The sequence below is a fragment of the Ornithodoros turicata genome, chromosome 3 (assembly GCF_037126465.1).
Source record: "Ornithodoros turicata isolate Travis chromosome 3, ASM3712646v1, whole genome shotgun sequence".
NCBI lineage: Eukaryota > Metazoa > Arthropoda > Arachnida > Ixodida > Argasidae > Ornithodoros > Ornithodoros turicata.
In genome coordinates, this window is record NC_088203.1 from 75781742 (window position 1) to 75797984 (window position 16243).

The following is a 16243-nucleotide window of genomic DNA, read 5'->3' on the forward strand; positions in this document are numbered from 1 at the left end:
TTTTTGGCATGGTGCGACAAGCAGCGGCGTGGCTAAGCTCTCGCGTTGCAGCGCGCCATGCCCGCGATGCTCACCAACGCTCTTCCTCCACCGGAGAGAGCGTGCGCCTCCGCGTAGTATGCTCAGCGAAAAAAAAAATATGTATTTTCTTGCGTTTATCAAAAAGTACCTCTTCAGTTTTTTTATATGTTTGGGCTGAGGGTTTGTTTTACCTAATGTATACCAAATGACTGTTCTATGACGACCGCTTCCTTTTGAAAATTGGTCGTAAAAACGTCAAACTTTGCGAAAACCGCCAGGTTTAAGGTGTACTATGGCAAAAACTACTATATTGACGGCTTTGAAAACTAGCTGGCTTGTAGAATGGGTCCTCATGAAGGGCCACAAAGTTTTCAAGGATTCCAGCTGTTACGTAAAGTATACTTAAAAAATAGCAAAGTCGCAAGATAAAGCGCCGATAGCCGGGGCCTTTTAGGGCACTAAAAGTTGAAATTTCCCCAAAATTGCTTCTTCAGCACACTTTCCGAACCCAGTCGTCTGTTTCAGAACCATAATTATGCGTGTAACGCGAGCGATGCACCCGCCCAATTATTTCAAGCATATCATGGTTTTCGTGCTTACCGAAAACTTTGACCCCGCATAAAATGGAAGTGGCTCAATATTCCGCAGTAAAACTTTGGGAAATGTCTATTAATACCATAGGGTATCCACGATAATTTTTTTATCCAGAAGTGCGGGGGGTCGAGCAGGACCTTTGGATCATTTGGCGTGGAATGACCCAGATGTAGAACTTTGTCTTTGTTGTTTGAATTTTTGTAACTGTTGCTACAGCCCACAACACAGCACTGCGAAGTTCTCTTTCCCAGGCTCTCTCCATGGTATTCTATTTGTACAAGCTGAACATTCCTTTGTAACTATTGTGAGGAAGATCACGGATCGCAATCATCCCCGTCGCTCTGACCATCGCACGAGACCGCGCTCAATTCATTCTGGCCTCGGCTTCCATCCTTTCCGGCTGTCATTAAAAGCCCCTCCTCCATTGGCTACACCTGTCTCAGCTTCAGTGGCGTAGCCAGACCTCCAAGGTAGGGGGGGCTCGATACGAAAACTCGCCCCACTTCCACCCCACGCACACATACTTGTGCACACTGCATATAGTGCGGATGCAAAAAAACGAACGAAAACAGTTGATTTGGACGTTCACATTACGATTACATGTACAGGCTGTCATGACCAATGAGGTGGTGTCACGAGATTGGAAGTATTTAAAAAAGCTCATACTTTGAACACCATTCAAGAGTGCTGCTTAGATAGACGCCATGAATTGCAATAACTTTCGCGATCGTCACTCTGGTCTACCCTCCCACCCCTATATATTATGTTCCCCTCGGATTTGCACGATGTGCGTGGGTCGGTCCGTGGCAGGTAGCGGGGGGGGGGGGGCTCGAGGACCCCCACCCCCCCGTGGCTGCGCCACTGCTCAGCTTTCTGCTTAACACTATTACTGTTTGATAAGTGTAACTGTACTGAAAGCTTGCATTTTCGATTGGACGACAAACAACTTTTGTTGAATTTATTAAGAGCGGGAAAGGCTTTTGTCTGAGGAATTCGCCTGCGGTGCCGCGCCTCTGCTAGTCAGCAAAGCACCTGTTTTTTTGTGTGTTTTTTTGTCGCGCGCTTGGTCTGTGCTGGGCCACAAGTTCACTGGTTCCCGCCGCCTGCGCTAGCCCAACAAAGCCACGAGCTGCTACTTTGGCTGCCACTCGCTAGTGGGCGCCACCGTCTGTAGCGCAACAGGCCTATAATCAGTATCTGCATATCAGTTCTTCCTTCGATAGCTGGTGCTGCACCGCCCTCTATGGAAAAGTGCTTAAAGCTCCTATTGAATTCATCCGTTTTCTACATTGCCTCCGAAACCCCCTGGCGAGTGGAGGGCGGAGGTGTTTCGAAACGTAGCTCACTCTTTCGTCGTTGAGAGAAGGAGTTGAGCACCGCTTTCGCAGATGGCGCTGCTAACTTGCGCGGTCTGTGGTACTCACTACCCAGAGCTCTGGCGCGATCTACGCTGAAACATGAGGAAGTAATTCTTGGTAAAATACGCCCGAAAGAGCAAAAATTCATTACTTATATTGTATAGGATATGAGTTCGCATAATCTTTGTAGGACAGGCAACCCTGAGAGAGAAACTGCTTTCCACAAGATATCAATCTCACGTACATTTTGCTCACATCACCAATAGAGTTTATTCACTGACGTCACCACTGAGAGGTTTACAAACGCGAAATCCCCGCCATAATGTAGGTCTGTAAGTACGAAGTTTGGTTTCTGTTTTGGTTCGCTCCCATGCGCTACCTAGAAAGTTATTAACGTTGAAGATATGATAATTGCATGGGTATTGTACAAAAGAAAAGAGAGCGAAAGAAACAGAGAACCAAAAACAACAAAGAAACAGCAAAGGAACGGTGAATGCGACGCTTAGAACCATGGGACGTACGTCATGGCGACCAGTCCGCTATAGCGATTGTGGCGCTCCCCTGCGAGTGACATCATGTGAATAACCCTATATGAGGGATACAATGGCGTGTACACACACTTACTGAAATGTTCATGCCGATTGTTCCACTGTTGTCGAATGCAATGTCGTTCCTCTGGAAAATAGAGCACTATTCTTTTACATGCTTCTATCCAGGGCCGGCGATAGAGGGGGGGGGGGGGGCGACCGCCTTATAAGAGTACAGAGGACCATCAAAAAAAAAAAAAATCACATTAAGACATCTGATGAAAGTGCGTGTGTCATTATACCGAATAGCGCGAAAGGTTCTGATGTGTGCAATTTGTTTCCCAGAAAAAAACTCCCATAAACATAGCTCCGCGCGTTCACCCTTAACTCGCCACTCCAGCTATAACGAGGATGAGGAGGTATGATGCCACGTCACCGATGACAGTATAAGGAGAACTCGTTCTGGTTCGCCGGTCAGTGGGGGTCAGCGCCTTGTCCCTTTGCCGCCGTAAACCTGTTTTGCCAGTTCACCCGGAGAATTGGGGAGAGAAGGAGCGGTCAAAGCATTACCGAGCAAGGAGAAATGCTTTATCAGAATCCCGAACAGCCGAGTAGCAGACAACATTTCTCTAGGCCAATCAGCGAGCGTTCTCCTTATAGCGTCAGCGCGAGGTTCCAGGCAGATCACAGGCTGGTACTACTCTTCACCACCGTTGCGCACGGTCGCTTTTTGCGGCGTATTTTAAATTCAATTTCTGCGATAATTATGACTCTGTGGTGTAAATTACTTCGCATGGTGCATCTTACTGGCCTACTTAACAGTTTTATAAGAAGAAAACTGGGTGTTAAAAATGACTTCTGTGCTACTTTAAGCCCCGCGCTTGCATAGACCCCGCGCACGAAGCCCTCAACCAGGGATTTTTTTTTTAAATATCAAGTATGTACTTAATCGTGTGAAGCAGGCCCCGCGATGTGCCTTTGCCTCAGGCCCCGCACACCCCTAGCACCGGCCCTGCCTCTATCAAGAGCTACGCTCAAAGAAGAAAAGGATCAAATGCACGGAAATCCACGCGACGTTTAGGGACTACTACTTGCAGCGCTTGGGAGTAAATATCAGCGTCATTGGATTAAAATGGGGAGTAACTGCGATCTGGAGGACTCGAAGCCACAACAGCACAGCAAATGTGCTTTAGTGTAGATCGGCAAAAAAAGAAAAACAACAATAACAACAGCAAGGAACCAACAACAGCAAGATGTTATAAACGGCGATGAGTGCACCGGTGCTTCCCATAACAAACCACAGCTGTCTCGCATGTACGATGGCACAGTTAGCAGAGACGCAAACATTTCAACTGTTTGTGCGTTGCAGGACGGAAAGATTTTTCGCAGAAGCAGGAGGCAGGATGCATTCGGCTGCGGCCCGTCTTCGAGAGTGCTCACAGTCGTTCGCTGCTCTTGATTAAAACTTCCGGAAGAACTCCTCGTAGAAATCACAGTCACGATATGTTTCTAAAGCACACGTAGAAAAAAAAAGAGTAGCAGGGTACATCAACGCTGCAGGAGACGGAAAAAATGGTTTCCTCTCAGGAAACCAATAACAGGCAGTGCCGCATTGCCGCCCTTCTTGAGACGGAGAGGAGAGGGAAATTTGGAAATTGCGGTTTCGTTCGCTCAATACTCACGGACGATGCAAGGGACGAATCCTGCTTCTTTTGTGTTGGTGTCAAAATAACGGCATCTTGTATTCCGCCTTTATGAACGAGGGGATATTATTTCAACTGAACCTTTCCCAATCTGCATAGCGTTGCTCAAAATAATGCAGTCTGAAACTTTGATAGCACAACACATAATTTGAATTACACTAATCCACAGCAAGACTGTGCACGCTTGTGATAAGAGCAGAAAGGCAAACAGAGGTGTTACACATTGTACTGTGCAGAGGAAAGTAGCGTGGGTCCAATTAAGAAAGGATTAGGCGCTCGCGCGGCGATCGTCCAAATCTCGGGTAATTACGAAGGACTTGCCTCGACGGAAAGAAAATAAGATAGCAGGATAGAAAGGGCTGCAATCCCTGAACCCTTTCCCGGATTAAAAATCGCCCACCTGCTGCAGCCCTCCTTCCCTGCTAGCCCTTTCCGGAGGGGGCGGAACGGAGCGGCCCCAAAAGTTCCGCTGACTTTGGACAAAGCCGTTGTAACATGCGCAGTACGTGAAAATGGAATTGAATTGAACTGAGAGGCGGAACATATTGAAATGCGAATAGTTTCTCAGTGAGTATAACGTAGGATAACAATGGCAGAACAGCATCTCACATGTCGGAGTGTTCCCTTACAAGCTTAAGCTAAACTATCGTCCCGAATGACACCGTTTCTCTTCCCTCATTTGTTGAATATGGTACACCCTTAAAAGAGAACTTCACCACATAAAGGTGCGTCCTCAGTATGCCGATAGACAAGGCCGATCGGCATAGTGAACCATAGACAAAGCACACCGAGAAAGGCGAAACCGATCGGCATAGTGAGGGCGCACCTTAACACGCTGAAGGCCAACCATTGCACAGAACGGTGATGCTCTTACTCCTGATTTGCTGAGAACGCGGAGATGCACGCCTTTTTGTGACAATTAACGTAACTGCACAAGTGTCACGAAAAGCCTCCCAATCTCAACAAATCTAAGGAAAGAAAGATGTCCTTCGAGACGATGGTTGGCTAGGAGCGCGTTATGCAGTGAAGTTATGTGTCCTCTCTTCCCACGAAAGATCTTCCCCGTGGTATGCAGACAATGCTCCATCGATTACGCACGGGATCTGCGTTCACGAACTTGCAACTGTTCAAGATCGGCTCCAGGGAAGACTCCAGTTGCGGACACTGTAATCATCCGGAGACTATCGCGCACATCCTGACAGAATGCCGTGCATACCATACTATGCGGGAAACTCAACTTCCCCACGCCAGGCCTGGCATACTGACGGACGTCCTCTTCCCCGAATGTTCTTGTGCGGAACGACTTTCAAAAAGTCGCGGCCTCGTGCGCTTTCTTGAAGAAACGTGCCTAGCGGAAAGACCACTCTAGTGCACCTCTCACCTACAGTGTGCCTCCGTCCCATCAGTATCGGTCATCCTGCCTATGCATCACTTTGAAGTCCTCAACTCCCCTCTCCCACTTTCCTTTTTTTTTTTTGGCTATAGTCGTGACGATTCCCACTTGAGTGCGGCCAACAACGGCAAGCTACATCGACTCCCCCCCATGTGTCCTCACCACCACCGCTACCACCACCTCTGTCTCCTCAGACGCTTTAAGGTAAATGTCGGCACAGTTCCCTATGAAGTCGATCCAGGACGCACGATACCCGCTGCGATAGTCATGCCGCTGCGTGACCGACTACGGCACGCAGTTCAATCACCACCACCATAATCTGTTTTAAGAGCAAGGTTACCAGACAGTCTTCGATGACATTCTTCCCCCTTATGAAAATGTGGCATTGCTGGTCTTAGGCTGTGCTCTTGGCGTTCAAGAATGTTGTTCAAATAGGAAAACTGAGTAAAATATCACTAGCTCGTGACCTGAACCTTCCAAAATCGAAGTAGCCCAAAACTAGCCAAATAGCCAAGCTTATTTTTTTCCCGCCAATCGTACCAGAAACTAGTCCAATTTGGCGGTTTATAGCCCAATCTGGTAACCCTGTTTAAGAGTGGAAGCATATGCCTTTTCGTAACACTTCAAAATTTCGTTAATTGTCACGAAAAGGCGTACGGCCTGAGGTTTCCACAAATCAGGGGTGATAACGGCACCATCCTGTGCGATGATTGGCCTTTTGTATGTTATGTGGTGAAGATCTGTGGTGCGTAAGAGGGATTTCAATCTCGCAGCTCAGAAAAGCCTCCCTCTCCCCTCGGTTGCCAGGACGCGATGTCATCTCATCCGCTCAAATCTGTGGATGCGCGCCTCCTTTTTATCTTTCTTTCTTTTTACGTGTGCACTAGGCGCTGCGCGTCCTGCGTCTGACACAGAGCAGTCGACACAGGACACATCGCCCCACTCCAGCCCTGTAGTATACGCTTCGCGGCAGCCAATGAAAGTGCTCGGATCAGCTGGCGTCACATCACACAAGAAGGAGCTGGGAGAGTGCCCGTCGCTGCGCACCTATTCTTGTAGACTACTTTTCACGAGAAAGGCGCGCTTCCCCAAGTAAATGTTTTGTGTGACAGGCTCTCAAAGTAGTATGTTCAAAATCGTGCGTTAAAAAAATATACGATCGAGGTGCCCTCCACGCTTCTTTAAATGAGCACTGAGGTGTCCCCCCACCCCTAACTTTTTTTTCGCTGCGGCGTGTCATGCAAAAAATAAAATGAGCTCCTGCGAAAGAGCGACAAGTGCAGGTGGTCTACAGAGGGCGCGCGAGACCTCTGTTCCCCACACCTTTAAAAAATCCTCCACTCGTAGAAAGAGCGTGTCGGAGAACGAGGGAACGTTGTGACGTAACGTGGTCCCCACGCACGTGACTCGTGATGTAAAGCGACACTGCTCATGCATGTATAAGCGGCACATGAGCTGAGAAGAAATGAAACAAACAAAGAAGGCATGGGGACTTCCATACGCCAAGCGAGGATCGTGTCGGCCGAAAACGGCTGCTTTCTCCGACTGTTTTTGTAAATTTTATTGCGTAGTTATAAACTATAATACACCTCAGAACGAAAATATTTCGCATGGTGACTGCTCAGATTGACGAATGAAAAAGGGATTCGAGTCACGTTAACTGTCGCCTCATTACTCCTTTAAATGCGTATCCCACACGACTGGACAAACAAACGAAATAATCTTCTCAGAATCCTACATTAGAAAAACATTGCGTCTCGTGTCTGCGTCTAGCAGCATTCCCTACTGCTCCGAGAGTAATCCTATTGCCGGGCGAACCATTGGAATCCGATTTGAGCAATTTGTCTACAACCCAGCGAAAAATGCTAATGTTATTGGGGCCAGCAGCATTAGTTTCGCCTTAATGAGGGTTACTCCTAATGAAGTCCCGCCTGTCGTTCAAGTCGCGGGCTTAACTCCCACTGGCCTCATTAAAATGAGGCGGGCAAGCCCCGCAGTTGGGCGCAGATTTGCGAAAGGCTTGTCGAGACTTAGCTCTCCATAGAGAATCATGCCCGGAATCGACTTAAATCAATTAGACGACTGGGAAGAAGGGGGTTTGCATACGCACGTGCGAGGATTTCGTGGATTGCAGGTTAAGAATATTACATGTAAAAGCCATTCATAATGAAAGCCATTTTCTCTTACATCTACGCCACGCTCTTAAAATAGAATTCCCCACGCGACACGCTGAAGGCCAGCCACACTCTAAGAAGAAGAAGAAGGAGAAAAAAACAGGATAACTTGAGGTCCTCCTTTCGGGACTAGATTTAAAAGGTTTGCTGTGCTGGGAGTACATTTCAGGGTTAGGATGTTAAAATTTGAAATAATTGCGATGTATGGGACTAGAAGCCTGTAATTGCTTCCCAATTTACTCCCTTTCTCTTTTAGAGTCTGTTCTGCATTACGGCATGCCGACATGGGTAGACGTTTATAGGGTAACACCCTGTACGTTGCAGTTGTAGGGTGGGCTAAAAGCGGGCGTGTGTCTTGCAGAAAGGTGAGGGGTCCTTGATGCACGATCTTTTGGTGGCGTGAGCTGCCCATGGCATGGACCATGACGGTACTAAGTAGGGCACAGATCGTGGTGGCGGTGGCGGTGGTGGTGTAACTGCTTGCAGATCGGGGTGCCTTGTGCAGTGCATGCCCCTCTTGCCAATTGGTGTCGTTAACTGTCAATCATCTATGTTGAATTCTTGAGAAGGATAAGGATAAGTGACTCGTAGGACTCCTCACAGACAGGCCTCCCATCATCATGCGTGTCGGAGATTTCAGGCGCCCGTCAAAAGAACCCCAGATGGTCGAAATTATCCGCAGTCCTACCCTGCTGCACGTGCAACATGTCGCCATACTATAGGCACGACAAACCTTACGTGTAACATCGCGGCACCATTGTTGTTGTTGTTGTTATCATCATTTTCCCGATCAACTTGTCATCGCAGCAGACGTTTCTGTCTCAGAGGAGCGAGCTGGTGCCGGTGTTTTCATTCCTCAGTTGGACTACCAGTTTCCTGCTTGCCTTCCAGATTACGGAACCTATATATATGATGATATATGAAGATTGAAGATACCTTATGGGAGTGAGTTTCTGGCCATGATTCTAGCCCTCCGGAAGGTCCATGTAGCCTTCAGCAGGGTACTCTTACGCACAGATTCCTTATCAGTTATATCTGCTCTGGCAACCCCTCACACTCCTTAATACGCACCTATTTGTCCCCCGTACCCAGCCACATATCCGAGATTGTACTCACCTGGGTGCCCGGTCACCGTAGGCTTTCAGTCAGTGAGACAGCGGACAGCCTCGCCAAGATTTCCTTGTCTAGACGGATCATTGAGGTCTTGCATAGACTTGCTTACATCACGCGAGCCAGATACCGACGGTTCCTGGGGTTATCCTGGCATTGTAGTTCTCGCCCTGGTTACGAACATCTGTCGTTCCTTTGGCAGCCGGATTGCTGTGATTCCCGTCGGACCGAGGTATATGTCTGACGCGTCTTCGGTGCCTTGACCCTCCACTCAATTTCTACTTCCATCACGCGAGAACTTGCCCATTCCCAACGTGCACCCACTGCGGGAAGACTGAAACAGTGGAGCATTTCCTCCTACACTGTCGCATTTTTGATCGCCTCCGTCAAAGCTGTCTAGTCGTACGTCTCTCTAAGATAGATGTTCCTTTTACACTACCTTCGCTGTTGTTGAATTTGAATTTGTTTTCATCTATTACAGATGTTGGAGGTGGGAGAAAAAGCTGCAGAAACAGATACGTTATCATTTGGGCCAGTTCATACGGAGAGGTAGAATCGGTCCGTGGCATCACATCATTTGTGCATGGCTCTCACCGCTTTTAGGTAGCTAGTTCATGTCGCTTATTTATGTTACTTTTTTCTTTTTCTATATATATTCCATCGCTTTGTCTCACACATTGTGCTGCTGACACAAATGCATCATCCCTCATCAATCATAGCTAGTAACTAATAGCTTAGCCTTGGTGCCCCCTTGGTTGGTAACGGCCAGCATCTGAGGTGGAAGAAGAAGAAGAAGAAGGCCTCCCTTGGTGGACGAGGGCCAGAGAGGGAGGAGGAAGAAACGGAAGGCCTCGTTCTTTTTGTGCAGAAGTACCGAAGGCCTACATGCCAATGTGGGTGCAACAGGTCGCCGATTTATTCTGGTCTTTCTTGACCTGGCTCCTCTCGAGTAAGTCACAGTACAACGTCTGCCGTGGTCTATGTTGTGTCCATCGTGTGTTTATCATTATTATGATAATAATAATATTTATTTTCCACAGGACTATGTGGAGGTAGCTGTGAAAAAAAAAACAGTCACTGGCTGATTTGACGTGCTCAAAGCTCCCGATTTCATTATACATAGTACATAATTTTAATATAGTGGCAAAGAGTGCTATCAGTCGGATACAACATACGTAAAGAGTAATAGGAGGCATAGCTATATACACTGAACTAGAAGCACAGATCGTGAATGAATTGATTTGGGTGAGACCAGTGTTGCCACTTTTTCATTGCTTGTAGTACCTAAATTTGGCTTTAAAAGTCGCTAAATATCGCCAGATTTGGGCAAAAAGCCGCAAAGTTTAAAATGACGCGTAGTTATACCGCAAATTACTGTCATTGGTAGCTGTAACGAATTATCTATTTTCCTAACAGTCCAATTAACATCTTTGGGGCAAAGGGAGCCTCTCTGGCTGCCTACAATGTTCTACAGAATGGTGCCACCGGTACTGGTTAAACAGTCCTGCGCTATTACGCGGTTATAGACGGTATGCAAAACTCAGCGCCCTCTTGTAGCGCCCACGGAAACCTCCAGATTTTCGCCATGTTTGAGGCGTCGCCGCGGCCCGAGCGATACACACGACTCTTCTGCATCCAGTTCTACCGCGTGTCATGCCTTGCTCACACATGTGTTGTTCCACTATGTTATTCACGTGGTGAGAGGAGGCGCATGGTGAGAGGCGCGCGGTGAGAGGAGGGAATGCAAACCAGATCAGAGTGCTTCGAATACCTGCATTCCTCACTGCATTGAAAGCATTGGCGCAGCACGGTTATTGATCTGCTGTAATTGCACTGCTTTGTCATCCCACCCCAGGATATATTTAGACAGTTTCGTACAGCACATTTGGGAACTATTAGTGTACTGTGTACAGCAGCAACATTTCATACAAAAGGGCAACTGTCGATTGTGAATATCGTAAAACTATCGGCCGTTTCTCGTATTGATGTATACTACCGATAGTTTTCCCATGACTACTAACCGTTTAGGTGGTTTCCTCTCAGACTTCTGCTTCTTGAGTGTGAAGGCTAATGGCACCGCAAACTCATAGAGAATATATCTTCCACTCGGCACGTTTGGCATCTCCCTCTTTGAAGTGCCGTGAACACACAATTGCTCTCTCAATACTGAACTCGTCTTTTCCCTTGATGGCTAGCCTAGCAGCAGTTTCTGTAGAACTCAGGGAACTGTGGATGGTAGCTGTAAAATATATATTACGAGATGTGTTCACCCAAGTATGAAGTGTCCTCACACTAAACGTTTCAAACACTGCGAGTGCAGAGTCTGAGGCGGATATCTGAGGCAGACTATCTGTCTGGTAAACAGTCACATGAAATCCCATGCAACCTAACGTGACAGTTGTGTGGGATGCTCAAACGAAAACTCAGATTCACCGAGCTGCAAAAAATCACATTTCATACCAGTGCGTAACAGTGAACATTACAGAGCGTTTCATGTCAACTGCAGTCGTACTAAGCGTTTAGTTTGTACCAAATGTTTCTGCCTTATAGAATGCACTAACTATAGTTCTCAGATGGGATGTACTAAACTGTCTAAATTTATCCTGGGATGGGATAAAAAAAACGAGAGAGAGAGAGAGAGCGTTGAGCTAGGTTAACGCGCTCACCGTCTCGGTGCAATCAGTAATCACCGAGCTCACTGCTTTCGACACCATCAGCAATACAGGCTTTTGAAGCACTCTTAGATTTGTATTTCATTTTGAACCCTTCCCCTCACCACACAAATAACATGGTGGAACAGTACATCTATGAAGCACAACACGCGATAAAACGGCAGCTTTGTGTATGGCTCCAGCCGAGTTGGGCGCCTCAAACATGGCGGAATTCGGGTAGGTTCCCGAGATGGCGCTGGGTTTTGCATACAGTCTATTGGTGCACACTACAAAATACGAAATTTCGTGCTCTTATTCCACTGCACTTTCCACTGACTTTAGAAGCTCATAGTAAGACGAGCAACGTGAAGCTATGAAACCTATTTTGTTTTGTTGACGATCATGATATAGGAGAAAAAAAAACTTTATTTACTTGTGCATTGAGTACTGAATGCAGAACCTGCACTGACGGCTGTAAAGGCAAAAAAGAAAAGAGAAGGGGGATAGTAGATTAGATTAGATGATAGAGAAAAAGGGAGCTTATGAATTCAACAAGTGCCAACTAGGGGATTGTAAACTCGTAAGAAATGATCATGTGACAGCAAGGACTGGAAACTCATTCCCACAGGCTTCTTCACCTCTTTGTATCTGTGTATGTATGGATACGTAACACAAATAAATTAGAAACTTGAAAGAAAGAAAACTGCAATATTGTAGCACGTGGAATTTGGTGCACTTGTAATGACTACAAGAGGGGAGCACACCGGGAAACAGTCTCTTAGCCACCTTTGACTAGTGGTCCCACTCAGTCACTCAAGCTCCTGTTCGATATGCAGTTTCACGCACGCTAGTTACAAGCGCAGAACGCACCACATTCACCGGGCGTCTTGCAATGTTGGCCGCTTTCCATGCCCCCTTTCCTCTCCAGTCGACACCGCACGTGCAGGGGCAGGCCCAGGGTGCGCTGGTAGCGCTGTCCTTTCTCGCACTCGTGTTCTCAATGGACTACGCCGACGCGCCCTTACTTATTGGAAGAACTCGCTGATACCTTGCTTCCTGGAGGAGCGCACAGCAATTTTACTAGCTTTAGCGGTTTGAAGTAGCATACCAACTAGAAGCGTTCAATTTCAGTCGTTTCTAGTTTCCAAGTTCTTTCAGACCGACGCCATGGAATCTTCAATACTGCACGAAACGATTTGTTACCGACGTTTTCACATTTTCACTGTTTCTAAAAACTCAGGATCTCCTAGAGGAAGTCGGTAAAAAATGTCGTTAAACCCAATATACGAAACAAATCGCTAAACAGAGCAAAAAGTCGTTAAAGTGGCAACACTACACGGTGACACAGATGGAGAATCAATGGGACAATCATTCAGGATGTGAGGCAATAGGTAAGGTATTCGCTGCTGTCCATAAACTGTTCTGCAGCGGAGAGTGTTAAAAGCTCTCTGGTTTCGGTAATCATACCAACATGTATTTTCCTCTAAGTTGAACATGGACAATACATTTGACATCACCATGCATTTTTCTGTACACATTTCGGTAATAGCAAAGTAATTTGTATTTGTACAGACTATGTATTTGTATAAGACTATGTTGTTTGGTGAGTCCTGAAGTACTAGAATTATAAGGAGACAATTCAAGATGCGAATAAACTTCTTCTGTATGATCAATAGCTTGTCCAAGTTTGATATACCTCCAACTAGTACCCCGTACCAAAAAGCAGTAACTAAAATGGGAATAAATTAATGCGTGATAAAGTAGCATAAGAACAATCTTTGTCATGCATCTTCGTTATCTGTACAAGAAACAAAAGATACAGGATGCTTCCCTCTGAAAAATAAGCTACTGTCGTCAGCATACATAATAAAGTGAGCTTCATTAGTTGTTAGGGCAAGATCGTTTACGTAAATTAAGAAAAGTAGCGGGACCAGCACACTGCCTTGCGCGGGACACCATAGTTAATTTTATTCAATCAGGATGAGTAGCCACTTATGACAACTCTCTGGTAAGGACTTCCGAATAGGTTGTGGAGAGAGAGTGCTACACCTGGAACCCCAATACCCGCTAGCTTTTTCCAACTGTGTTTAGAGGGACAGAGTCCAATGCCTTACTAAAATCGAAAAAAAAAAGTAATTTGTTATCGATGTATTTCAGTATCATTTCCTTTTGCACTAAGAGAGCAAGCTCGGTGGAACAATTATTGCGGAAGCCAAACTGACATTACGGGAGAAATGTGTATTTCTGTAGACATGATACACTCGCAGCTCTTTGAAAAAAAAAAATTAAATATAGGTTGGACGGTACTTTGAGGGACAAGATGCGTGGCCACCTTTGTGTATCATTGTCACCTTAGCAACTTGCACGGTTTGGGGAAAGTTGCCCGTGCACATGCACATATTGAAAGTAAAAATATGCACAAGGCAAAGGATGATGAGGTCCAAGTACAGATTTAATAGGCGTGATTTGCATATCGTACGCATCTAGCGTTTCGCTGTTGCGAGAGAAACTGTTGTATAGGTAATATTAGAATATACAGAACATTACAAGAGAAAGACAGTGACGAGTATTTACTATGCTTTGTTGAGTACTGCGCGAAAAAAGGAATCTCTATACTCCTCATGTCCAAAAGCCACGCAGCCAGCTGGCGCTATGCTTGCATGAGGTCCTTTATTCTAAGCGTAAACGGTTTTTTCAGTCCGCGCTATGTCGCTGTTATCTCGTCTCTCTGCTGTTGATGCTGTGCTACTGCTGCAACTGTGGGACTAGCTCTGGAAGTGCTGTACAACTGTTCTTCTGCAGCTGCTGTTGACATGTAGTCTATCCTAGGGGACCTTTAAATGGAACTTTGAAGATTTTATCATTCATCCACAACTTTGCCACAAGAACCACTGTCCTGACACAGGAAACGTGCCACTGCAAATGCAAAGCAAAGTCAACCAAATATAATACACTGTTTTAAATTGCTTACGCACAGCTCCTGTGGGTATGTGCAGGTGAAGTCTCCTTTCAGATTCTGTTCCAGTTTCTTGCGAATGGCTTCTCTTTGAAACAGTTATACACTTCCACTCTCCATTCCATGGTTCTTAGTGCTCGCTGCTCTATATTTGTCGGAGACCACTGTCCCATCCCAGCTGATTTTTTCTTGCAGATCTCTCCGGCTATCAGCAGTTTAAAGAGGGCCATGAAACAGAATCGGGAATGGATATCCTCGAAGAGTGGTCGCCGCAGAATTTCGAAGAACCCGTGGACGACACTCCACCGCCATCGCCGTTGTTGGCGTTCCCAGAGACGAACGTCGCACCTCCTTCGCCCACTTCCGATAAAGACCCCCACTGCTACCCTGAACTGACCTGCAAGGACTCCGAACTAGTCGAACCCAACCTTAGTGACACCAAGGACCCAGAAACGCTGCAGGAATCGACCACGGACATCAAATTCGACGCAGAAGGGACTCACAAGGCAGCGAAACAGAGCCTACAGGTCGCAGTGCGCACTGCGCAGGATCGCACTGGCGGCAGCGATACGAACTCGCTGGACCAGGTTAGGTCCCATCACACCGAAGCCCTTTTGGACGATACTGCAGTTGAGCCAAGTGGGACGCCTCGAAGCGCTAGGCGATCGGGACAGGTCCAGTCCTGGGAGAGCTTGACGTCGTTGCAGAAGTCGCACGGCCTGGTGCAACACTGTGTGACGGGGTTGACGCGACGCGTGGCAACGGGTTCAGGCGAACCTGCGTAAGGGACGAACGAGCAGACCGGCCCCCATAGTGTATAGATATAGTAGAATTTTAGGGATTAGGTTTCCTCTCATTGCCCTACCGTACGTGCGATTCTTACTGTATAGTGCGCAGTTGAAGGCTATAGTTTCTAGGAACTTCGATTGACCTGAAAAGTGTAGAAAGCACCATTCTGTCCGTATTCGCAATTTCGCTTATATTTTGTTCGACTGTTGGATAAGGTATGTTTAGGTGCTTTTGTGGATTAAGCGTGTGTATCGAAAGAATGATGACGAGGAACTGGCTGAACTGACAGAGTGATGACGCATGCTTGCACAGGCCATCCCGCGAACACGACGGGATGAACAGTTTCACTTAAACTTGCGATACTACATGGGAAAATTGATAGCTGACACTTTGCGGTTGTAGTGTCGTTAAGAAAGTAAGAGTAAACAAAAAATTTCAAAATATAAAGGGTGATTGTGGTGGTGTTGATGAACCACGACACGGTTAGCTTAGGCAAATATTCCTGAAACTTGATAGATCATTTAATATGTGCACATGGATAGGACCAGCTCCCGTGGCACAGTGGTTAAGACGATCGCCTTTTTACGCCGAGACTTGGAGGTGATACGGGTTTGAATCCTGTCACCGGCTGTGCTGTCTGAGGTTCTCTCTGGGTTTTCCGAAGACTTCTGAGACGAATGTTTGCACAGTTCCCCCTGAAGGTGGCCCAGGATGCATACTAACCCCCTGTCCCCTACTCCTTCCTGCTGTCCTCTCTTCATTCCACGTCTGTACGCCGCTCATAGCCACAGTTGCTTCGCGGCGCTAACACGGAACTTAAAAAGCGGCCACCTCTGTCAGTGGCAGGTAGTGACAATATTTCACTAAGGCCGTGGTATCGCACAGGTAGAATTAAATAGAAAAATTGTTCGGGAAGAAATGCTAGAAGTATGCATAGTGACAGTGACCTATGACACACGTCCAGCGA

At 46.7% G+C, this 16243-nt stretch overlaps 1 protein-coding gene across 1 annotated transcript; it reads left to right on the forward strand.

Annotated features, from left to right (window-relative positions):
- The first annotated feature begins 9672 nt into the window (after nt 1–9672).
- LOC135387357 (uncharacterized) lies at nt 9673–15715 on the forward strand. Its single transcript, XM_064616584.1, has 2 exons — nt 9673–9829; nt 14683–15715. Exons 1-2 carry the CDS (start codon nt 9766–9768, stop codon nt 15270–15272), a joined length of 654 nt encoding a protein of 217 aa, XP_064472654.1. The 5' UTR covers nt 9673–9765; the 3' UTR covers nt 15273–15715.
- Nucleotides 15716–16243: the final 528 nt, after the last annotated feature.

Excerpts from the sequence above, each read along its gene's own strand:
- LOC135387357 (XM_064616584.1), top strand. The coding sequence starts at position 9,766 with ATGCCAATGTGGGTGCAACAGGTCGCCGATTTATTCTGGTCTTTCTTG. Across the intron at positions 9,830-14,682 it reads CTTGACCTGGCTCCTCTCGA|ATCTCTCCGGCTATCAGCAG; the intron begins GTAAGTCACAGT and ends TTTTTCTTGCAG.